The sequence below is a fragment of the Mobula birostris genome, chromosome X (assembly GCF_030028105.1).
Source record: "Mobula birostris isolate sMobBir1 chromosome X, sMobBir1.hap1, whole genome shotgun sequence".
Taxonomy (NCBI): Eukaryota; Metazoa; Chordata; class Chondrichthyes; order Myliobatiformes; family Myliobatidae; genus Mobula; species Mobula birostris.
Window position 1 is genome coordinate 79,714,349 of NC_092402.1, and position 24,159 is coordinate 79,738,507.

Below are 24,159 nucleotides of genomic sequence, written 5' to 3' on the forward strand. Positions count from 1 at the left end.
GGAGGAAGTGGGAGGAGCCAAAGGAGAAATTATTAAGAGTAAGGACTAATTCCGCTAGACGGAGCAGAGTGGTGGTAGAGGGGAAATGATTGGGTTTGGTTTTCACCCTCTGTCCCTCTGACTTTGCCCATCCTCTGGGTTTTCCCCCCCTCCCCCTTTTCTTTCTCCCTGGGCCTCCTGTCCCATGATCCTCTCATATCCCTTTTGCCAATCACCTGTCCAACTCTTGGCTCCATCCCTCCCCCTCCTGTCTCCTCCTATCATTTTGGATCTCCCCTCTCCCCCTCCCACTTTCAAATCTCTTACTAGCTCTTCTTTCAGTTAGTCCTGATGAGGGGTCTTGGCCCGAAACGTCAACTGTACCTCTTCCTATAGATGCTGCCTAGCCTGCTGCGTTCACCAGCAACTTTGATATGTGTTGCTTAACATTACATCCTTGCTTTTCTACTCTAGTCCTCTCGAAATCAATGCTAACATTGCATTTGCCTTCCTTATTACCAACTTCACCTGCAAATTAAGATTTAGGGAATCCTGCACAAGTCCCTTTGCACCTCAGATTTTTGTATTTTCTCTCCATTTAGAAAATAGTCAACCCTTTCATTTCTTCTACCAAAGTGCATGAACATACACTTCCCTGCACAGTATTCCATCTGCCATTTCTTTGCCCATTCTCGTAATCTGTCTATGTCCTTCTGTAGCCTCTCTACTTCCCCAAAGCTTTCTGCCCCTCTACTTGCCTTCATGTCATCTGCAAACTTGGCCACAAAGCCATCAATTCCGTCATCTGAGTAAGGGAAATCAGCCAACATAAATAAACAGTGTAATTTTGGATACAATTTATTTAGACTCTCATCTTCATAAAAAAGAACAGTATAAAAATCACTATAAAATGTATATACTTCAATAAATAACAATAAGTTTACAAAATTTTGGGACACCATTAACACAAAAAACAACTTTTAAAAATAAATAATGGCATGTCTCCATATAACAGGAAAGCTTTCAGAGTCCTGAATTTATCTTTGCCATAATGAGAAGGAGCTGTTGTAGATGTGCTCTGGTCTCAGCGCGGGTTATTTCCCAGGCACAGGCAGTGAATCTCTGAAAGAGAGAAAATGAAATACGTTATATAATAAACCAATATCAAGTGTTTGAAATAATGTGCTGGTGATCACATGTTAATTCACCTTCTGTTTCAGAAACTCTCTCAGTACATGAAAGTACTTAAGAATTGCGGCATTCTTCCTTGGTTTGGACTCTAAGCCTGGTTTCCGGACACAGACATCCAGCTCTTTGAGCTGCCGATCCAAGAGATGCCTGAGGTGTTCCACTGAGCTCTGGACCCACGTGACTGAGCTCAGGTTCAAACTGTAGATCCTGCGGAGGTGATGCAGGGTCTGATGGACAATCCAGATCCTTTCCTGCGCCTGTGCAAAATACACACGGTGACATTAGTAGGGCCATGGTTCTAGTAAAGTTGAGATTCAGAACAGAATGCTTATAACTCTCAGTAGAATAGGACAAGACAAAATCAGTCATTAACTTCAAACAAACAGACCTTAACTAAGGGACTGCTAAATTCAGTGAATTTATCAAAGTGCAGAGCCATGTCAACTGCAGCCTACAGTTAATAGTTTAAACAGCGAAAGGAGAATTTCCTATTAGTAAGGCCTCAGGTGCAGGAGAGAATGCTAGAGTCCTTGACAGGTTGTGGAACTGATTTGCACGAATACATTAATGCTGCAGGGACTTTCAGTTACAGAGTGAGTCCAGAGAAATTTGGGCTGATCTCCTCAAGACACAGACAATGAGGGAGAGATTTTCGAGACATGTCCAATCTCATGAAGAGATTGAAATTCTTAGAGGAATGAAAAACAGGTGAAGGAAGAACAGGAAAGGAGGAAATAAGAAGGGGAGTTTAGCTATATGACAAAAGGTTTGCCATGTCAAGAACCTGATGTACACTGACCATTGCATATTTAAAAAAATGTATATTGCATCAGCTATTACAACCTTCAGACTTTGAGTGGAGACAAATGAAAGCGTTACAGAAGCAGGTCCCTTAGCTTCCCCCAACCTCCCTACCCCCATCGAACAACAACTTAACCAATGCCATTTACCAAGTCTGACCCAGTAGGCAGCTTTTTATGTTTTGACAATTCTAGTGCTCATCTAGATACCCCTTAACCATTGAGTCCTTGAACCAGTGGGGATAACTTCATTCAACTTTACTTGCTCCATCACCGAACTGTTTCCAAAACCAATGGACTCACTACAAGGAATATTCATCTCATGCTCTCGATATTTATTGGTTATTTGTTATTTTTTTCTCCCTTTTGTATTAGCACAGTTTTTTAACTTCTGCACATCAGTGGGTGCGGTCTTTCATTAATTCTAATATGTTTCTTGGATTTAGACCATAGGACTATAAGATATAGGAGCAGAATTACATAATTTGGCCCATCGAGTCTGCTCTGCCATTTCATCATGTCTGATCCATTTTTTCCTCTCAGCCCCATATTCCTTCATACCGTGACCAATCAGGAATCTATCAACCTCTGCCTTAAATATACATGAAGTCCTGGCCTCCACAGCTGCCCGTGGCACCGTATTCCACAGATTCGCCACTCTCTGGCTAAAGAAATTCCTCCTCAACTCTGTTCGAAAAGGATGTCCCTCTATTCTGATGCTGTGTCCTCTGGTCTTGGACTCTACCACTGTAGGAAACATCCTCTCCATGTCCACTCTATCAGGGCCTTTCACCATTTGATAGGTTTCAATCAGGTCACCCCTCATTCTTCTGAATTCTAGTGAATACAGAACCAGAGCCATCAGGTGCTCTTCATATGTCAAGCCAGTCAATCCTGAAATCATTTTTGTGAACCTCCTTTGAACCCTCTCCAGTTCCAGCACATCCTTTCTCAGAAAAGGGGCCCAAAACTGCTCACAATATTCCGAATGAGGCCTTACCAGTGCTTTATAATGTTTCAGCATTACATCCTTGCTTTTATATTCAAGTCCACTTGAAATGAATGCTGACATTATATTTGCCTGAGCCTGCAAATTAAACTTTAGGGAATCCTGCACAAGGACTCCCAAGTCTCCTTACTTCTCAGTTTTTTGTATTTTCTTCCCATTTAGCAAAGAGTCAACCCTTTCATTTCTTCTACCAAAGTGCATGAACTACACTTTCTGACACTGCATTCCATCTGCCATTTCTTTGCCCACTCTCCTAATCTGTCAAAGTCCCTCTGCAGCCTCCTTATTTGCTCAAAACTTCCTGCCCCTCCACCTTCATATCGCCTGCAAACTTTGCAATAAGGCCATCAATTCTATCATCTAAATTATTGATATATAATGTAAAAAGAATCAGTCCCAACACAGACCCCTGTGGAACACCACTAGTCACCGGCAGCCAACCAGAAAAGACTTCCTTTATTCCCAGTCTTTGCCTCCTGCTAATCAGTCACTGTGTTATCCATGCCAGAATCTTTCCTGCTATACCATGGGCTCACAGCTTGTTAAGCCAGCCTCATGTGTGGCACCTTGTTAAAGACCTTCTGAAAATCCAAGTACACAACATCAACCAATTCTCCTTTGTCCATCCTGCTTGTTACTTCAAAAAATTATAACAGGTTTATCAGGCAAGATTTTCCCTTGAGGAAACCATGCTGATTATGGCAAGTACCCTGAGACCTTAGCTTTTATAATCAACTCCAACATCCTCCCAGGCACTGAGGTCAGACTAACTGGCCTGTAGTTTCCTTTCTTCTGCCTCTCTCCCTTCTTGAAGAGTGGAGTGACATTTGCAAATTTCTAGTCTTCCAGAACCATTTGAGAGTCTAGTGTTTCTTGAAAGATCATTACTAATGCCTCCACAATCTCTTCAGCCACCTCTTTCAGAACTCTGGGGTGTACACCATCAGGTCCAGGTGACTTATCCACCTTCAGACCTTTCAGTTTCCCAAGAACCTTCTCTCTAGTTATGGTAACTTCACACAATTAATGCCTCCAGCTACCTGCAACTTCCACCATAATGCTGGTGTCTTCCACAGTGAAGACTGATGCAAAATACTTATTCAGTTCATCTGCCATTTCCTTGTCCCCCATTACTATCCCTCCAGCATCGTTTTCCAGTGGTTCGATATCTCTCCTGTCTCTCTTTTACACTTTATATATCTGAAGAAACTTTTGATATCTTCTTTAATATTATTGGCCAGCTTACTTTTTTATTCCATCGTTACCTTCTTAATGACTTTATAGTTCCCTTCTGTTAGTTTTTTAAAGGTTCCCAATCCCCTAACTTCCCACCAATCTTTGCTCAATTATATGTCCTCTCTTTGGCTTTTATGTTGGCTTTGACTTCACTTCTTTTGCCACAGTTGTGTCATCTTTCCTTTAGAACACTACTTCCTTTTTGGGATGTATATATCCCGGGCCTTCCAAATTGCTTCCAGAAATTCCAACCATTGCTGCTCTGCTGTCATCCCTGCCAGTGTTCTTTTCCAATCAATTTTGGCCAACTGCTCCCTCATGCCTCTGTAATTCCCTATACTCCACTGTAATGCTGATATCAGAGGTGTAAAGGGATGAGGGAGTCTTTGTACAGCATTCCCTAAAGGTTAGCTTGCAGGTTGAGTCGTGGTGAGGAAGGCAAATGCAATGTTAGTATGCATTTCGAGAGGACTAGAATATCAAACAAAGATGTAATGCTGAGGCTTTATAAGGTGCTAGTGAAGCCTCACTTGGAATATTATAAGCAGTTTTGGGCCCCTTATTTAAGAAAGGACGTGCTGACATTGGAGAGGGTTCAAAGGATGTTCATGAAAATGATCCCGGAAATGAAAAGGTTAATATATGAGGGGTATTTGATGGCTCTGGGCCTGTACTTGCTGGGATTTAAAAGGATAGGTGGGTGGGGAGTCTCATTGAAACTTACTGAACATTGAAAGATCTGGATAGTGAATTTTATCATTTTATGATCACTTTCCCTGATAGGCTCTCTTACCTCGAGCTCTCTAATCAATTCTGGTTCTTTGCAAAACACCCTATCCAGAATAACTGATACTCTAGTCTGCCCAACCACGAGCTGCTCTGAAAAACCATCTTGTAGGCACTCTAGAAATCCTACCTCCTGTAACCTGACACCAACCTGATTTTCCCAAACTACCTGTATATTGAAGTCCCCCCAAGACTGTTGTAACATTGTCCTTTTGGCTTTCATTTTCTATCTTCCATTGTAACTTGGAGGCAACATCCTTACTACTGTTTGGGCATCTGTACAGAAGTTCCATCAGGGACTTTTTACCCTTGCAGTTCCACACTCTATCCACAATGGTTCAACACCTTCTGACCCTAGGCCACCTCTTTCTAATGAGTATTTTCTGAGTATGCCATCAAGTAAACAAATCTCAGGGTTGTATATCGTGAAATTTGAACAGATATCGTGAGAGTTTCTGTCTTAAGATGTTTGTTCCAAATTCCATCCATGCATTGTGGATTTTTTTCCTGCTATCGCATCCTGTACTCCAAAGTCTTGCATTAAATCTGTAACATTGGTCATATACATTTCTTCGATTTGGAAAGTTTATAGATGCCTACAATCATAGAACCACGCATGATATGGCACACCAGTGTCAGGTCTCCCCTCAGCTTTTATCTCCTCGATACCAAAGGGTCAGCTATAATGTAAAATAATTTAACGAGAAACCTCACGATTTTTCAGTGCATTTAAAGTGAAGTCGGTGGTTCCACCACCAATGAAGCACGTCGGTAGTGTGATGATCTGAGAGGATGCAAGCATTTCCTGAGATCAACAGAACCCGTAATGTCACTGTAGGGTGCGGGAGGGATATTTAGAGAGAGGAACACACAGGGAGGGAGAGGAAAAGCTAGCCGAAAGTGATACAGGGTGACATGTTTATTGGTGACAGAGCATGTGAAATGATTAGATTAGATGATGGGAGGGAGTTGGATACAGAGAGGGAGCTACCCGTGAGTGGGATAGAGAGAAAGGGGGCAGCAGTGTGATAACTGAAATGAGATCTATTCCATGTGAATGGGGTCCTGAAAGTCCGAGTGATAGAGTCAGAAAATGAGTGTGACATGGAGAGAAAGAATTCATATTCTGATATAGTCAAATTATCTGGGTAAAGTTCGGATCCGATCCTTCACATTACTTAGCATAATATCTCCAATGAATTACATTAAAGTGAAATCCAGAGTTTACTCACATGAACCTCCGCCGAAAGTTTCACCAGCTCCAGAGGCTTGGTTTTTAACGACAGCCTCTCAGTCGCACACTGTCGGGGGAGGCGGCCACCCTGAGACAGAAGATACCAACGTTACTGACAATCCCACCACACAGAAACACCGGGAGAACAGACTATTTGTTAACAACGAACAGCCCGGGACTGTCAGGACCCGTCTCTGGGAGCGGGTTCAACTCACCATTTCATTCAGTTTGCCCAGAGTCTCTGTGTTGAGAACTTGCAGTAACCGCAGCCTCTCACAGCCCAGGGTCAGGGTCACGGTCAAAAACAGCCACACACTGCAAACTCTCCAAACTCGGCCCAATGCCATCTTCACCCGACACAAAATAAAGCACCGATATGAGACTAGAATCAGCTCCGAAAACCAGTCTTGTTCGCCGACTGGAACTCGGGATATAGAAACGCCGCAGCTTGTGATCCGGGAGCGGACGCCGGTGCTGCCGAGTCCTGTGTCTGGGGATCGTGCTCTGAGCTCTCTCTGCCATACTGCCGGATTTTATATGTTAAAATCCGAAAATGGGTGACATTCGAAAAGTGAAATGAGTGCGGGATATTTGGGAACGCGTCGGGAGAGCGCGACCTCCGCTCCGAAGGAAGGAATCTGAAAGCGGGAGAGTCCCGCAGCAACGACGGGAAAATCCGCCATCGGAGAGAACAAGCAGTGCCCAGGCTCCGGACTTCATGCGTTCGTTCAGTTCGGGGGTCCAAGGGGTTGTGGAAGGAGGGTCAGCTTTAGCAGGGGACGAGGGTAGGTTTGCGAACGTGACTGTGTCCGCACAACTGTGGGGCTACAAATGATCCGGGTTACAGCAATACCGCACCTTTCAGCGCAGATCTTCGAATCCACACAGAGAGATGTTCAGCATCTGTAGAATCTCTTGTGTTTAGATTCTGTTAAAACACCAAGCTTCATTAAAACCACGTCGCAGGGTGGTCAGTGCAGAAAGGCTAGGTCACAGCCGAAAATTTTTATAGTTTTGATTAAAAACAATGATATTTTTGTTGACTGTATTCTTTACAGAAGATATTTCTGTTTATCTTTTAAATTCAACCGTTTGGACACCGAGGCCAGAGGCGATCCCGACCCTGATCTCTTTTCTTACTTGCCGCTACTCCCGGGAACGTCTTCGGGTCCGTTCGCAACTTCCGGGACAAGAAAGGGTTTCGTTACTTCCACAATTAGACGTGTTTGTAAATGAGCAAGTAAAACTACAAATCATAAACACGAAAAATTCTGCAGATGCTGGAACTCCAAATCAACACACACAAAATACTGGAGGAATTCAGCAGGTCATGCAGCATTTATAAAGAGTTGGTGTTTCGGGCCGAGGCCCTTCATCAGGGTCTGAATGAGTCCACGAGTGCTAACGGAGGTTCTCGGCCTGAAACATCGACTGTTTATTCCTTGTGTGTGTGTGTGTTACTCTGGATTTCCAGCATCTACAAAATCCTTTTTGTCTCATGCTCTTGATACTTTTTACTTATTTAATTGTTATTATTATTTTGCATTTGCATAGCTTGTTGTATTTTGCACGTTGGTTGTTTGATCGTCTTTGCTATGTGCGGTTTTTCACTGATTCTATTGTATTTCTTTGCAGTTACTGTGAATGCCCGCAAGATAATGAATCTCAGGGTTATATGTGGTGACATATATGTACTTTGATAATAAAGTTACCTTCACCTTTGAATCCTGATAGCGATCCCGAGCATGATCCATTTTCTTTCTTGCTGCTGTTCCGGGAAAAGCTCTGGCCCCGCTTGCCAGGCAGAAGCAACTCCACCCGAAGCGAAACCGTCACGGGGCAAGTGACGGGTTCGTCACTACCGAAAGTGGTGGTGATTGTACATTAGTAAATAAAACTCTAGTTGCTAGAATATGAAATGTCTAATTCTCAACCTGTTCATGATAACAGTGACCTTCTTCACTGCCATACTGTGGCCCAATATAAACTAAAAGATCAACACCTGTCTTCCGTCTTGGTACTATTACATGTTGCTTCGATTATTGAACTTCTGAGTCTCGTTGCTTCTTTACTTCAGTTTCATCCCTTCTTTATTCAACTGGGGAATATGAAGATGTAAAGGAAGAGATTGTGTCCGTGTATGGTGCAGGAAATAGAAAATTGAGACATTTAATTTCAAAGTGTATTCACTTTGAGCGACCAGTAATAACAGGGAAGATGAAGAAGATTGAAATATTATATTTAGTGAGGAAGATCAGAATATATATTACTCCCAGAATATGTCATATTAAAGCTCTTAATATATACATCTATACTCATTGTTTGATTTAAAAAATATTATTCATTGCTTAACTCTCAATAGCAATAAATAAGCAACGTTTGAACTACACGCACAGGTTAAAAATCACTATAAATATAATTAAATAAAGGCGAATTTAGCTGGGAGAACAAGGATATATTCATTACTGTGGGTTCGGGATGAACTCGATAAAACGAGCTCTGCAAACCCAGTACCTGAGAAAGCTCAGTGTAGTTTCGGACATTCCCAATTGTAGCAGCGACAATGGAGGAAGAATTTGCAGGAAATGAATGACGCTTAAACATATGGCCTTTTTTTCAAGTGGAATAAACCCGATAACACCCTAGCTCAAAATGTTCACACTAAAGCAAGTTGGACAAAAATCGAATACACGAGAGATTCTCCCCCGACATTCTTTTTCTGGCATCTTCCCCCCTTCCATTCCATGAAGGGTCACAGCCCGGAACATTGATTGCTTATTCATTTCCATAGATGCTGCCTGACCTGCTGCATTCCTCCAGCATTTTAGACCATAAGCTATAGGAGCAGAAGTAGGCCATTCGGCTCCGCCATTCAATCATGGGCTGATCCAATTCTTCCAGTCATCCCCACTCCCCTGCCTTCTCCCCATACACTTTGATGCCCTGACCAATCAAGAGCCTATCTCTGCCTTAAATACACCCATTGACTTGGCCTCCACAGCCGCTCATGGCAACAAATTCCACAGATTTACCACCCTCCAACTAAAGTAATTTCTCTGCATCTCTGTTCTAAATGGACGTCCTTCAATCCTGAAGTTGTGCCCTAAATTTTGTGCGTGCTGCCCTGAATAAAAAGCGCAACATACCATATATTCAACAAAATTGTAGGAAATAAATTGTTACCCAGATCACCATTCAGCTGGAACTGACATAGAGCAAGGATAACAAAAAAAAAATGCCGAGAGGTGGTGAGAGTAAGGAGCCTTCACTGAAAATGGAAGGTTGCATTGCAATGCTGTCATAAAAGAGAGGACAGAAACCGAATCACTGAAAGAAGGATAAAGATCCATACTTTCTATGTTCCCGTTACATGGCCAAGTGAAAATCGCAACAATACAACAGAACTTCAGCTTGATGAGGATTCGTGTGTTAATTTTTAGACCGTAGATATCAACCCAGTTTTCCTCTCCACGCGCATTGCCACACAAATTCTGCACCAAATTTTCAGCATTTGAAATATTTTTCTCTGTAATCCTTTGACATAAATAACAATAACCATCAATCTCAGTCCCTGATGTGGTTGTCTCTGCAAAATCTTCACTGATCTCTGCTGATTTTTGCCATAATGAGAAGGTGCTGTTGTAGATGTGCTCTGGTCTCAGCGTGGGTTATTTCCCAGGCACAGGCAGTGAATCTCTGAAAGAGAGAAAATGAAATACGTTATATAATAAACCAATATCAAGTGTTTGAAATAATGTGCTGGTGATCACATGTTAATTCACCTTCTGTTTCAGAAACTCTCTCAGTACATGAAAGTATTTAAGAATTGCCGCATTCTTCCTTGGTTTGGACTCTGAGCCTGGTTTCCGGACACAGACATCCAGCTCTTTGAGCTGCCGATCCAAGAGATGCCTGAGGTGTTCCACTGAGCTCTGGACCCACGTGACTGAGTTCAGGTTCAAACTGTAGATCCTGCGGAGGTGATGCAGGGTCTGATGGACAATGCAGATCCTTTCCTGCGGCTGTGCAAAACACACATGGTGACATTAGATAGGATCTGATGCTAATAAGCTTTAGAACTAAATTAGAATGCTATGTAGCTGAATAGAATAGCGTATTAAACATCCGTATCAAGCAATCAGCACCCAGAAGAAAGACATCCAACTTCTGTGATCTGAAAGAAGTTCAGAGCTATGTGATCTGCAATTGGTACTCAAGCTATAAACAGGGTGTGAGCAAATAGCTGTAAGTAAGGCATCAGGTGAAGGACAGAAGACAGGACTCGACAGAATGTGGGACCTACTATGAAGAATAGTATCAATGCTGCAGGACATCAGTTACATGGAGAGATTCGGGGAACGAGGGCTGTTCTGCTTTAGCTAGGGGTGGCGAGGGGGAGATTTTATAGACATATGTCATCTCATGAAGGGGAAATCAAGCAGGTAGGTGGAAAAAAATGTCTGATCTGAACGGAATGTTTAAAAGAATCAGCAGTAACTTACAAAGAGAGCAGCATAAACAATTATTTATCAACTATGTTGGCACAAGGGAATAGAGTTTAGAAACATAGAAACATAGAAAGTAGGTGCAGGAGTAGACCATTCGGCCCTTCGAGCCTGTACCGCCATTTATTATGATCATGGCTGATCATCCAACTCAGAACCCTGCACCAGCCTTCCCTCCATACCCCCTGATCCCCGTAGCCACAAGGGCCATATCTAACTCCCTCTTAAATATAGCCAATGAACTGGCCTCAACTGTTTCCTGTGGCAGAGAATTCCACACATTCTCCACTCTCTGTGTGAAGAAGTTTATCCTAATCTCAGTCCTAAAAGGCTTCCCCCTTATCCTCAAACTGTGACCCCTCGTTCTGGACTTCCCCAACATTGGGAACAATCTTCCTGCATCTAGCCTGTCCAATCCCTTTAGGATTTTATACGTTTCAATCAGATCCCCCTTCAATCTTCTAAATTCCAACGAGTACAAGCCTAGTTCATCCAGTCTTGCTTCATATGAAAGTCCTGCCATCCCAGGAATCAATCTGGTGAACCTTCTTTGTACTCCCTCTATGGCAAGGATGTCTTTCCTCAGATTAGGGGACCAAAACTGCACACAATACTCCAGGTGTGGTCTCACCAAGGCCTTGTACAACTGCAGTAGTACCTCCCTGCTCCTGTGCTGGAATCCTCTCGCTATAAATGCCAGCATACCATTCGCCTTTTTCACCGCCTGCTGTACCTGCATGCCCACTTTCAATGACTGGTGTATAATGACACCTAGGTCTCGTTGCACCTCCCCTTTTCCTAATCGGCCACCATTCAGATAATAATCTGTTTCCCTATTTTTGCCACCAAAGTGGATAACTTCACATTTATCCACATTAAATTGCATCTGCCATGAATGTGCCTACTCACCCAACCTATCCAAGTCACCCTGCATCCTCTTAGCATCCTCCTCACAGCTAACACTGCCACCCAGCTTCGTGTCATCCGCAAACTTGGAGATGCTGCATTTAATTCCCTCATCCAAGTCATTAATATATATTGTAAACAACTGGGGTCCCAGCACTGAGCCTTGCAGTACCCCACTAGTCACTGCCTGCCATTCTGAAAAGGTCCCGTTTATTCCCACTCTTTGCTTCCTGTCTGCTAACCAATTCTCTATCCACATCAATACCTTACCCCCAATACCATGTGCTTTAAGTTTGCACACTAATCTCCTGTGTGGGACCTTGTCAAAAGCCTTTTGAAAATCCAAATATACCACATCCACTGGTTCTCCCCTATCCACTCTACTAGTTACATCCTCAAAAACTTCTATGAGATTCGTCAGACATGATTTTCCCTTCACAAATCCATGCTGACTTTGTCCGATGATTTCACCGCTTTCCAAATGTGCTGTTATCACATCTTTGATAACTGACTCCAGCAGTTTCCCCACCACCGACGTTAGGCTAACCGGTCTATAATTCCCCGGTTTCTCTCTCCCTCCTTTTTTAAAAAGTGGGGTTACATTAGCCACCCTCCAATCCTCAGGAACTAGTCCAGAATCTAACGAGTTTTGAAAAATTATCACTAATGCATCCACTATTTCTTGGGTTACTTCCTTAAGCACTCTGGGATGCAGACCATCTGGCCCTAGGGATTTATCCACCTTTAATCCCTTCATTTTACCTAACACCACTTCCCTACTAACATGTATTTCGCTCAGTTCCTCCTTCTCACTGGACCCTCTGTCCCCTACTATTTCTGGAAGATTATTTATGTCCTCCTTAGTGAAGACAGAACCAAAGTAATTATTCAATTGGTCTGCCATGTCCTTGCTCCTCATAATCAATTCACCTGTTTCTGTCTGTAGGGGACCTACATTTGTCTTTACCAGTCTTTTCCTTTTTACATACCTATAAAAGCTTTTACAGTCAGTTTTTATGTTCCCTGCCAGTTTTCTCTCATAATCTTTTTTCCCCTTCCTAATTAAGCCCTTTGTCCTTCTCTGATGAACTCTGAATTTCTCCCAGTCCTCAGGTGAGCCACTTTTTCTGGCTAATTTGTATGCTTCTTCTTTGGCATTGATACTATCCCTAATTTCTCTTGTCAGCCACAGGTGCACTACCTTCCTTGATTTATTCTTTTGCCAAACTGGGATGAACAATTGTTGTAGTTCATCCATGCAATCTTTAAATGCTTGCCATTGCATATCCACCGTCAATCCTTTAAGTGTCATTTGCCAGTCTATCTTAGCTAATTCACGTCTCATACCTTCAAAGTTACCTCTTTTTAAGTTCAGAACCTTTGTTTCTGAATTAACTATGTCACTCTCCATCTTAATGAAGAATTCCACCATATTATGGTCACTCTTACCCAAGGGGCCTCTCATGACAAGATTGCTAATTAACCCTTCCTCATTGCTCTAAACCCAGTCTAGAATAGCCTACTCTCTAGTTGGTTCCTCAACATGTTGGTTCAAAAAACCATCCCGCATACATTCCAAGAAATCCTCTTCCTCAGCACCTTTACCAATTTGGTTCACCCAATCTACATGTAGATTGAAGTCACCCATTATAACTGCTGTTCCTTTATTGCACACATTTCTAATTTCCTGTTTAATACCATCTCCAACCTCACTACTACTGTTAGGTGGCCTGTACACAACTCCCACCAGCGTTTTCTGCCCCTTAGTGTTATGCAGCTCTACCTATATCGATTCCACATCTTCCCGGCTTATGTCCTTCCTTTCTATCGCGTTAATCTCATCTTTAACCAGCAACGCCACCCCACCTCCTTTTCTTTCATGTCTATCCCTCCTGAATATTGAATATCCCTGAACGTTGAGCTCCCATCCTTGGTCACCCTGGAGCCATGTCTCTGTGATCCCAACTATGTCATAATCATTAATAACAATCTGCACTTTCAATTCATCCACCTTATTACAAATGCTCCTTGCATTGACACACAAAGCCTTCAGGCGCTCTTTTACAACTCTTAGGTGAAGTGGTTAGTGAAATGGGGTACAGGTGATTCAGGGAATAGGAACTGAAAAGCAGAGCCTTGCAACGTGAGCCCAGACTCCCTATGTCAGTAATTTGTGGTATCCAATGTACAATGGCCATCGCATATTTTTTTAAAAAAAGCAATAGAACAGTGACATCTTCTACACTTCAGAACTTGAGAAAATGCAAGTCACAGAATCGTTGGGCCATGGGGCCACTACATCACAGAAACAGGCCCTGAAGTCTTCTTGGTTCATCCTACCCAACAAGATGCCACCGAAAGAAACCCCACTTACTGATAGCTGGTCAGTCGCCGTGGCAACTGAAGAGCTCGTATAGATACTTCTTAAATGTTCTGAGCGATTCTTCCTCTGCCACCCTCTCAGTGTGTTCAAAATTCCAACTATACACTTGCAGAACATAGTTTCATTTTCCTTATATCCCATCCACACCTTTTACTTTTTGACATAAATCTGTGTAATTTGCTTTGGGAAAAATTTTATTGCTATCCATGCCAATTGTGCCACCCAGAATTTGGTACACCTCTGTCAAGATCCCCCATGAGCCCTTTGGAGACGGAATCCTTGTAACCTGCCGTCAGTTCCTTAGTGTAGATTATATCATTCAATCATATGTGGTGGACACTGGTTGTGACATTATTTGAGTAGTTGAAGAGATTGTGGGACACTAGAAGTGATCTTTCAACAATTACTGGAGTCAGGAATGCTTTCAGAGGACTGGAAAATTGCAAATGTCACTCCATCTTTAAGAAGGGAGGAAGGCAAAAGACAGGAAATTATAGGCCAAATAGCCTGACTTCAGTGGTAGGCAAAATGTTAGTTTCTATTATTAACGATAAGGTTAAGATGTACTTGGACCACACAATATAATAAGCCGAAGGCAGCACGGTTTCCTTATGGTATGAAAGTGAGAGGGAGTAGGCTCAAGGGGGATATGAGGGGTAGGTTTTTTAACTCAGAAAGTTATGGATGCCTGAAATATGCTCTCTGTGTGGTGGTAGAGGAAAATGCATGAGAAGCTTTTAACAGATGGTTGGGTAAGCACATGGATGTCAGGGTGATGAAGGGATATCGCCACTGTGCAGGTAGGAAGGATTAGTGTTTAGGTGTTTTTCATTTGCTTTCTAGCTGCTTCAGAATAATATTGTGGGCCGAATGGCCTGTTACTGTGCTGTACTATTCAATGTTCTATGTTCTAAGATTGGCTGACTGGCAAAAGTCAAATAGTTGGATTAAAGGAAGCCTTTACTGGTTCTTTAGGTATGTGAAAAGGAAAAAAATAGTTAAGACCAAACTTGAGCCCTTGAAGGCAGAAGCGGGTGAATTTATTATGGGGAACAAGAAAATGGCAGACGAGTTGAATAGGTACTTTGGATCTGTCTTCACTAGAGAAGACGCAAACAATCTCCCAGATGTAATAGTGGCCAAAGGACCTAGGGTAATGGATGAATTGAAGGAAATTTGTATTAGGCAGGAAGTGGTGTTGGATAGGCTGTTGGGTCTGAAGGCTGATAAGTCCCCGAGACCTGATGGTCTGCGTCCCAGGGTACTTAAGGAGGTGGCTTTAGAAATTGTGGACGCATTGGTAATCATTTTCCAATGTTCTATAGATTCAGGATCAGTTCCTGTGGATTGGAGGGTGGCTAATGTTTTCCCTCTCTTCAAGAAGGGAGGAAGAGAGAAAACAGGGAATTATAGATCGGTTAGCCTGACGTCGGTGGTAGGAAAGATGCTGGAGTCAATTATAAAAGATGAAATTACGACACATCTGGATAGTAGTAACAGGATTGGTCCGAGTCAGCATGGATTTACGAAGGAGAAATCGTGCTTGACTAATCTTCTGGAATTTTTTGAGGATGTAACTATGAAAATGGACAAGGGAGAGCCAGTGGATGTAGTGTACCTGGACTTTCAGAAAGCCTTTGATAAAATCCCACATAGGAGATTAGTGGGCAAAATTAGGGCAGATGGTATTGGGGGAAGAGTACTGACATGGATTGAAAATTGGCTGGCTGACAGAAAACAAACAGTAGCGATTAACGGGTCCCTTTCGGAATGGCAGGCGGTGACCAGTGGGATGCTGCAGGGTTCCGTGCTGGGACCGCAGCTGTTTACAATATATATTAATGATTTAGATGAGGGAATTAAAAGTAACATTAGCAAATTTCCCGGTGACACAAAGCTGGGTGGCAGTGTGAAATGTGAGGAGGATGTTATGAGAATGCAGGGTGATTTGGACAGGCTGGGTGAGTGGGCAGATGCATGGCAGATGCAGTTTAATGTGGATAAATGTGAGGTTATCCACTTTGCTGGTAAGAACGGGAAGGCAGATTATTATCTAAATGGATTCAAGTTAGGAAAAGGGGAAGCACAACGAGATCTAGGTGTTCTTGTACATCAGTCACTGAAAGCAAGCATGCAAGTACAGCAGGCAGTGAAGAAAGCTAATGGCAAGCAGGCCTTCATAACAAGGGGAATTGCGTACAAGAGCAAAGAGGTCCTTCTGCAGCTGTACAGTGCCCTGGTGAGACCACACCTGGAGTACTATGTGCAGTTTTGGTCTCCAAATTTGAGGAAGGACATTCTTGCTGTTGAGGGCGTGCAGCGTAGGTTCACAAGTTAATTCCCGGGATGGCGGGACTGTCATATGTTGAAAGATTGGAGCGAATGGGCTTGTATACTCTGGAATTTAGAAGGCTGAGAGGGGATCTTATTGAAACATATAAGATTATTAAGGGATTGGACACGCTGGAGGCAGGAAGCATGTTCCCGCTGATGGGTGAGTCCAGAACCAGAGACCACAGTTTAAGAATAAGGGGTAGGCCATTTAGAACGGAGTTCAGGAAAAACTTTTTCACCCAGAGAGTGGTGGATATATGGAATGCTCTGCCCCAGAAGGCTGTGGAGGCCAAGTCTCTGGATGCTTTCAAGAAAGAGATGGATAGAGCTCTTAAAGATAGCGGAATCAAAGGTTATGGGGATAAGGCAGGAACTGGATACTGATTGTGGATGATCAGCCACGATCACAGTGAATGGCGGTGCTGGCTCGAAGGGCCGAATAGCCTACTCCTGCAACTATTGTCTATTGTCTATTGGTTGACTGCCGGTGACGAGTGATGGTCCGCAAGGTTGCTAACGGGTCTGCTAATTTTCACATTATACGTTAATGATCTGGATGATAGAATCGATGACTTTGAGGACATGTTTGTGGGTGACACAAAGATGAGTGGAGGGGCAGGTAATGCTGAGGAAGAAGCGAGGCTGCAGAAGGACTTAGACATAGCCGAATAAGCAAAGACGTGGTAGATGGAACGCAGTGAAGTGTAGTGTATGGTAGTACACCTTGGTAGAAGGAATAAAGGCTATTTTCTAAAGGGGGCAAATTCTGAAATCAGAATTGAAAGGAGTCTTGTGATGCCCAGTGTCAGGTTCCCTAAAGGTTAACTTGCAGGTTGAGTTTGTCGTAAGGAAAGCAAGTACATTTCGAGGGTTCAAGAGTATAAAGCAAACACGTGACGCTGAAGATTTATAAGGCATTGGTCACACTATAGTTGAGTATTGTGAACATTTTCTGGTCCCATATCTAAGAAAGGATGCGCTGGTATAGGGGTGCGTTCAGAGAAGGCTTGCGAGGATGATCCGGGAACGAAAGGACTAACGTATGAGGGGTGTTTGATGGCTCTTGGTCTGTACTCGCTGGAATTTAGGAAAAAGCGGGAGTATTTTAATTGAAACCTGCTCAATATTGAAAGGCCTAGGTAGAGTGGATGTGGACAGAATATATCCTATCGTAGGGGTGTCTAGGGAACTGAAGGCACACCTACAGAATAGAAGGACGTCCCTTTAGAGCAGGGTTTATGTAGAATTTCTTAAGCCTGTAGGTGTAAATCTTTGAGATTCATTCCCACAGACTTCTACAGAAGCCAAATCATGGGTTATATTTAAAGTGCATGTTGATAGATGCTTAATTAGCAAGGGCGTCAAAGTTAGTGGGCAGAAGACATGAGAATGTGCTTGAGAGGGAAAATCAAATATCAGCCATGATCGAATGGCGGACTAAACTCGATAGCCGATCGGCTTAATTCTGCTCCTATATCTTTAAGTATGATGTACTAAAGGACCTGAGACCAGAATCAACTCCGAAAACGGGTCCTCATTGTCGTCTGGTACTCTGGACAAGGAAATGCCGCGGCTTGTGATCCGGGAGCGGACGCCGGTGCTGCCGAGACCTGTGTCTGGGGATCGTGTTGTGAGCTCCCTCTGCCATGCTGCCGGATTTTATATGTTAAAATCCGAAAATTGGTGACATTCGGAAAGTTAAACGACCACGGGATATTTGGGAGCGTTTCGGGAGAGAACTCTGAAGTAAGGAATCTGAAAGCGGGAGAGTTCCGCAGCAGCGACGGGAAAATCCGCCACTGGAGAGAGCAATCAACTCTCCGTCTCCGGTTCAGAACGGGGGTCCAAGGGATCGTGGATGGAGAGTCAAGTTTTGGCAGGAGAAAAGGTGGGTGGGTGGGGTGGGGGGGGGAAGTAACTGTGTCCATTCACTGGTGGGGGAAGGATTTTTATCTGGGTTGCGCCTTGCAGCGCCGACCTTCGCATGCGCAGATCGATGTTGTTGAATCCGCCCTTCGCACTCACCTGAGCTGAAGCCGCAACACAGGGTGGTCAGTGCCTGAATCACAGCGGCCCTTGGCGACTCTCTTTCTGCGGATACTCATCCCCTTGTTTTTCTTTGCATTTAAACCGCTTCGACTCCGAGTCGGAAAGCAATCCCGACCCCGAACTAGATCCCTTTCCTTTCTTACCATTGCTCCGAGAATGAAACCAGCTCCGTTTTCCTCTGGAAGGCGACCACGTGGCAACTTCACCCGAAGAGAGAGTGAACGGGGCAAGTGACGCGTTCGTCACTCCCGAAAGTAGCCGTGATGGCAAATTAGCAAATAAAACTGCAGATACTGGAGACTTAAACAGCTAAAATTCTCAACCCCATTCCCGGTCGTGCTAACGACCACCACCACTGCCATAGTGAGGTCTAATGTCAACTAGAATAGCACCTTGTCTTCCCTCTCGGTACTATTGCAAGTGGCTTCTGCTTTTAAATTGTCAAGTCTCATTGCATCCGGACTGCAGTTTCAACACTTGTTATTCAATTGGAGAATGTGAGGATGAAATAAAGATTAAATCCGTGCATATTCCATGGAATTAAAAAATGAGGAAATTCATTTCAAAAGGCATGCATTTCCTCTGTCTACCGAGAGTGGCATTGTAAAAACGAAGGCGAAGAAACTTCAAATGTTATATTCCTTGAGGAAGATCATACATATAGTATACCTCCAGCATTGTATAATATTGAAAATACTTAACATCCACATCTTTACAAAAAGTTTTTAATTTAGAAAAAATATTTGCATTGCTTATCTCGGAATAGCAATAAATTAACAAAGTTAATGAGCCACAATTGCACATTAAAATCCACAATAAATATAAATAAATTAATATAAAATTATCTTAAGACTACCCTGTACTGAGATAACAAGTACATGTTGATTACTGTCCGTTCGGGATAAATTCAAGATTAATGGTCCTAGAAGTCCATCACCCACCAGAGCGTCATGCAGGCTTAGAAATTAATGATCGTACACCTATTGCAAGAGCAACAAATGCAGGGAGAATTTGCAGAAAATCGAATGGCAATAAACAGTTTAGCCTCGGATAGGAGGAGCGCCCTACAACTCGCTAACTGAAATTGCTAACACTAAAGGAAGCTGGGTAAAAATCGCATCATGTCTTCGACATGACATTGTGGAAAATGAATGATTATCCATCTCACTTTAGTGTTGTAGCTAACATAATGCCAACGATAAGAGACGGTGAGAGTGAGGAGCTAAGCACCACCATCTTCTCCAGTAATTACATTTTACACTGAAGGATCTGCCTGTCTTTAAAACGGGAACGGATTCAGGATCATTCACCAAATTGACATCTCAATCCAGGATAGTCATACAAAGATCAATATCAATAAATTAAGTCAACACTGGCATATGAATAAAGATCTAGGCATCTTCTGTTCTCCCTTACTTGCCAAGTTAAAATCGCAGCAATGTAACAACACAATATATTGTAAAGTCAGAAAATACTGAAAATGTTCTGCTGTTGATAGGGATTCATGATGTAACTTTTTTGCTGACCGAAATTATTAACCCAGTTTTCCTCTCCACGCGTAATATTTCCGTCAACTTCTGTTTTCGCTCAAATTTCCGGCATTCGTCTTTTTTTTCTTTTTCCATAAATAAAGCGCACTTTAAGTTAATAGCCATTAATCTCAGTCGCCTATGTGGTTGTCTCTGCAGAATCTTCACATATTTTTGTTAATTTTTGCCATAATGAGAAAGAGTTGTTGCAAATGAGGCCTGGTCTCAGCGCGGGTTATCTCCCAGGCACATTCACTGAATCCCTGAAGAAGTGAAAATGACAGATCAATGCATTAGATAATGAAGACATATAGAGGGACTGAAGAAATGTGTTGGCAATCACACGTTTTCATATCAACTCACCTTCTTTTTCAGAAACTTTCTCAATTTCCGAAAGTACTTAAGAATTGCGGCATTCTTCCTTGGTTTGGACTCTGAGCCTGGTTTCCGGACACAGACATCCAGCTCTTTGAGCTGCCGATCCAAGAGAAGCCTGAAGTGTTCCACTGAGCTCTGGACCCACGTGACTGAGCTCAGGTTCAAACTGTAGATCCTGCGGAGGTGATGCAGGGTCTGATGGACAATCCAGATCCTTTCCTGCGCCTGTGCAAAACACACATGGTGACATTAGAAGGGGCCTGGTCTCACGAACGTTTAGAATTAGAGTAGAATGCCATGCGTCTGAATAGAATAGGGCAAAGTACAAACAATAAGCGGCATAAATCAATCTGCACCCAGATGGACGACTACTGATTTCTATGAACCTAAAGTCACTCTGAGACGTGAGCTGCAATTGGTATTCAAAGTTTAAATAGTGAATGAACTACAAGTCAGGCTAGTCAGTCCCCGGGTGAAGGACAGAATGTGGGGCCGATTATCAAGAATGGTTATTATAAATGTTCAGTGTGTCAGTTACTTTGGGAAACTACAGGAGTTCCGGCTGCTCTCCTTAGCCAGAGGTGGTGAGGGGGAAAGTTGATAGATATCTGCAATCTCATGGATGTATTTTCATGGAAGATAAGTGGTAAGAGTCTTCTGAATAGTTCGTTTAAAAGATTCAACAGTATCTTATAGAGACAACAGCTTGAATGTTTGTATGATAATTATGTAGGCCTATGGAAAAGGAACATAGGTGAAATAGTTTGGGGCATTGCGAACTAAAAAGTTGAGACTTGTAACATTGGCAGAGGTTCCGTGTGTCAGGTATCTTGTGGTATCTGGCGTGAAGGCCATCGCATGCTCTAAAAAGTGAATTGAGCATAGGCATCTTCTACACTTCAGAACTTGACTAGAGGCACGTCACAGAGTCACAGAGTCACAAAACCAATCCTTACCGTATTCTCAGCCCATTTCACTCATCAAATTACACACACTAAGGAAATTCCATTTATCAATATCGACTGAGTAGTCTTGGCAATTGAAGAGCGCACATATACACTTATTAAATACTGTAAGACATTCGCCCTCCACCCCACACTCAGACATTTAAACTGCAAAATGGACGGGGGGGGGGGTAGCTTAAATAGTTTTATTTTCCTTATATCCAGGCCAACCTTCATATTTCCACCCCCCCCCCTTAAATTTATGTCATCTCTTTATAGAGACATTTCTTGTAGGGACATTTTATTGCCCTCTGTACCAGCTAAGGCACTCATAATTTAGTATACCTTTTTCAGATTCCCCCGAGCCTTTTTGTCCTTGATCCCAATCGAATGTTAACATAACGAGTAATGTAACTAGATTGCAGGGGAAATGTTACAATCGGGTGTCAAATCGTTAGAGCAGAGTAGATGGTGCAATCACCTACAGTGAACACATTTTGTGTAATGATATACGGATGAAAGGATTTCCAGATTAACAGAAGTGATAAATTCAATGGGGAGTTGAGGTAACGAGAGAGTGTGAGATGGGGAGCGAGAGTAGAAAATAGAAGTTCATACATGTTGACAAGTTTAGTGGGAATAGAGCAAGTGAGATGATCAGTGGGTGTTAGGTACAGAGAGTGAACTACCAGTGAACGGACCAGAGGAAAAGTGAATGAAGTTGTCATGGTGAGCGATGGCAATGACTGAGCCCAGGTGCAGAAGAATGGCAGACTGCCATGTGGAAACGAAACAAGAGGCGATACATAGGAGTACAAATAGAACCCTACAATCAGTGCTAAATGTCCGCTTTAAAATATCATAGAATGATGGAAACCCATGACAGTCACAATTAATTTGACAAGATTAAACAGAAAGCACAAGGGTTTAACGACCCTGGTTAAGACTACAATGAGTAAATACCGGTGCTCGAAAAAGCAAGAAACCCAACACTTTACGGCTCACCGCAGAGGTCCCAATACATGACTGAAGTGTGATAACTGAAGTGAGATATATTAATTGTGAATAGTTTCCTTAGAATCAGCAACAACGACAAACGAAGAGAGCGACTTGGAGAGAAAATATCGACATTATGTCTTAGCTTTGTTCTCTGCATAAAGTTCAGATACGATTCTCAACATTACTCTGCAAGAATATCTCGAATGATTATAAAATCCAGAGTTTACTCACATGAATCTCCGCCGAAAGTTTCACCAGGTCTAGGGGCTTGGTTTTCAACGACAGCCTCTCAGTCACACACTGTTGAGGGAGGCGGCCACCCTGAGACAGAAGATATCAACGTTACTGACAATCCCCACACACAGAAACACCGGGAGAACAGACTATTTGTAATCACCTGATTGTTAACAACGAACACCCGGGACTGTCAGGACCCGTCTCTGGGAGCAGGTTCAACTCACCATTTCATCCAGTTTGCCCAGAGTGTCTGTGTTGAGAACTTGCAGTAACCGCAGCCTCTCACAACCCAGGGCCAGGGTCACGGTCAAAAACAGCCACACACTGCAAACTCTCCAAACACGGCCCAATGCCATCTTCACCCGACTCAGAATAAAGCACCGATCTGAGACTAGAATCAGCTCCGAAAACCGGTCTTGTTCGCCGACTGGAACTCGGGATATAGAAACGCCGCGGCTTGTGATCCGGGAGCGGACGCCGGTGCTGCCGAGTCCTGTGTCTGGGGATCGTGCTCTGAGCTCTCTCTGCCATACTGCCGGATTTTATATGTTAAAATCCGAAAATGGGTGACATTCGAAAAGTGAAATGAGTGCGGGATATTTGGGAACGCGTCGGGAGAGAGCGAACTTCGCTCTGAAGTAAGGAATCTGAAAGCGGGAGAGTCCCGCAACAACGACGGGAAAATCCGCCACCGGAGAGAACAAGCAGCGCCCAGGCTGTTCATGATTTCAGATCGGAGGGTCAAAGGGGTTGTGAAGGGAGGGTCAGGTTTATCAGGGGTCGAGAATGGTTTTGCGGACGTGACAGTTGCCGTGCATTGGTGGGGGCTGCATTTTATCACGGTGACAATAACCCTGCGCCTTTCAGAGCTGATCTTCGGATCCACAGACAGCTTTTGTTAAAATCTCCTTTTGCACTCACCCCCAACTCCGACGAAGCCACATTGCAGGGTGGTCAGTGCCGAGAGCCCGGGTCATAGCGATCGGTGGCGACTCTCTGCGCGGATACACGTGTCAGTGACTGTGTTCTCTAAGCAGAGAAAGTTTCTGTTGTACGTGTTTCTTTTCGCAGACAACATCTCTGTTTTCTTTATTTGAAATTAAGCCTCTTCCACTCTGGATCGGAAGACGAACCCTATCCCGATCTCTTTGCTTTCCTGCCGCTCCGCCGGTATCTTCACCAAAACCGAAAGTATCCGGTGACGTGACTGTTCGTCACTTCCGAAAGTGGGCGCGTTTGTAAACAACTTGGGTCACGGCCAAAGTCTCGTTATTGTCATATGCTAAGTATGTGTATGCAGCGGCGCAATGAAAGGCATATTTACCGCTGCATCGTAGGCGCACAACGCCATATTAGCTGTATTCACAAAATAATAACTTAACCAAACATAAATTATACAGAGTTTTTACAAGGACGAATAAAATTAGGAAAAAATGTTCATTTTATTGCAACATGATTAATGTTATAGTGTTAATAATCTGGAGTGATTATGGTTGTGCAGGCTGATTCAAGAAGGAAATAGTTGAAGGGATGTAACTGTTCTTGAACCTAGTCGCGTGGGACTTCAAGCTTACGTACCTCTTCCTGGATAGTAGGTGTAGAAAGATGTCATGGTCTAGATGGTGGGAACCTTGTACGATTCATGCTGCCTTCTTGAACC

The 24,159-nt window shown here is 43.3% G+C and overlaps 2 protein-coding genes across 2 annotated transcripts; both read right to left on the reverse strand.

Moving 5' to 3' along the window:
* Positions 1-1,002: 1,002 nt before the first annotated feature.
* LOC140191532 (interferon alpha-G-like) lies at positions 1,003-6,582 on the reverse strand. The gene is made up of 4 exons (XM_072248980.1): positions 6,451-6,582; positions 6,234-6,323; positions 1,188-1,427; positions 1,003-1,101 (listed from the first exon to the last, which is right to left on the reverse strand). Exons 1-4 carry the CDS (start codon positions 6,580-6,582, stop codon positions 1,003-1,005), a joined length of 561 nt encoding a protein of 186 aa, XP_072105081.1.
* A 12,541-nt stretch (positions 6,583-19,123) lies between these two features.
* LOC140191424 (interferon a3-like) lies at positions 19,124-23,185 on the reverse strand. Its single transcript, XM_072248838.1, has 4 exons — positions 22,724-23,185; positions 22,494-22,583; positions 20,305-20,544; positions 19,124-20,204 (listed from the first exon to the last, which is right to left on the reverse strand). The coding sequence occupies exons 1-4, from the start codon at positions 22,853-22,855 to the stop codon at positions 20,106-20,108; spliced, it is 561 nt and encodes a 186-aa protein (XP_072104939.1). The 5' UTR covers positions 22,856-23,185; the 3' UTR covers positions 19,124-20,105.
* Positions 23,186-24,159: the final 974 nt, after the last annotated feature.

Coding starts and splice junctions, on each gene's coding strand:
- LOC140191424 (XM_072248838.1), bottom strand. CDS start 22,855: ATGGCATTGGGCCGTGTTTGGAGAGTTTGCAGTGTGTGGCTGTTTTTG. Junction 22,584..22,723: donor TGGGCAAACTGGATGAAATG/GTGAGTTGAACC, acceptor CTTCTGTCTCAG/GGTGGCCGCCTCCCTCAACA. Junction 20,205..20,304: donor GAAAGTTTCTGAAAAAGAAG/GTGAGTTGATAT, acceptor TCACTTCTTCAG/GGATTCAGTGAATGTGCCTG.
- LOC140191532 (XM_072248980.1), bottom strand. CDS start 6,582: ATGGCATTGGGCCGAGTTTGGAGAGTTTGCAGTGTGTGGCTGTTTTTG. Junction 6,324..6,450: donor TGGGCAAACTGAATGAAATG/GTGAGTTGAACC, acceptor CTTCTGTCTCAG/GGTGGCCGCCTCCCCCGACA. Junction 1,428..6,233: donor AACTTTCGGCGGAGGTTCAT/GTGAGTAAACTC, acceptor TATTTTGCACAG/GCGCAGGAAAGGATCTGGAT.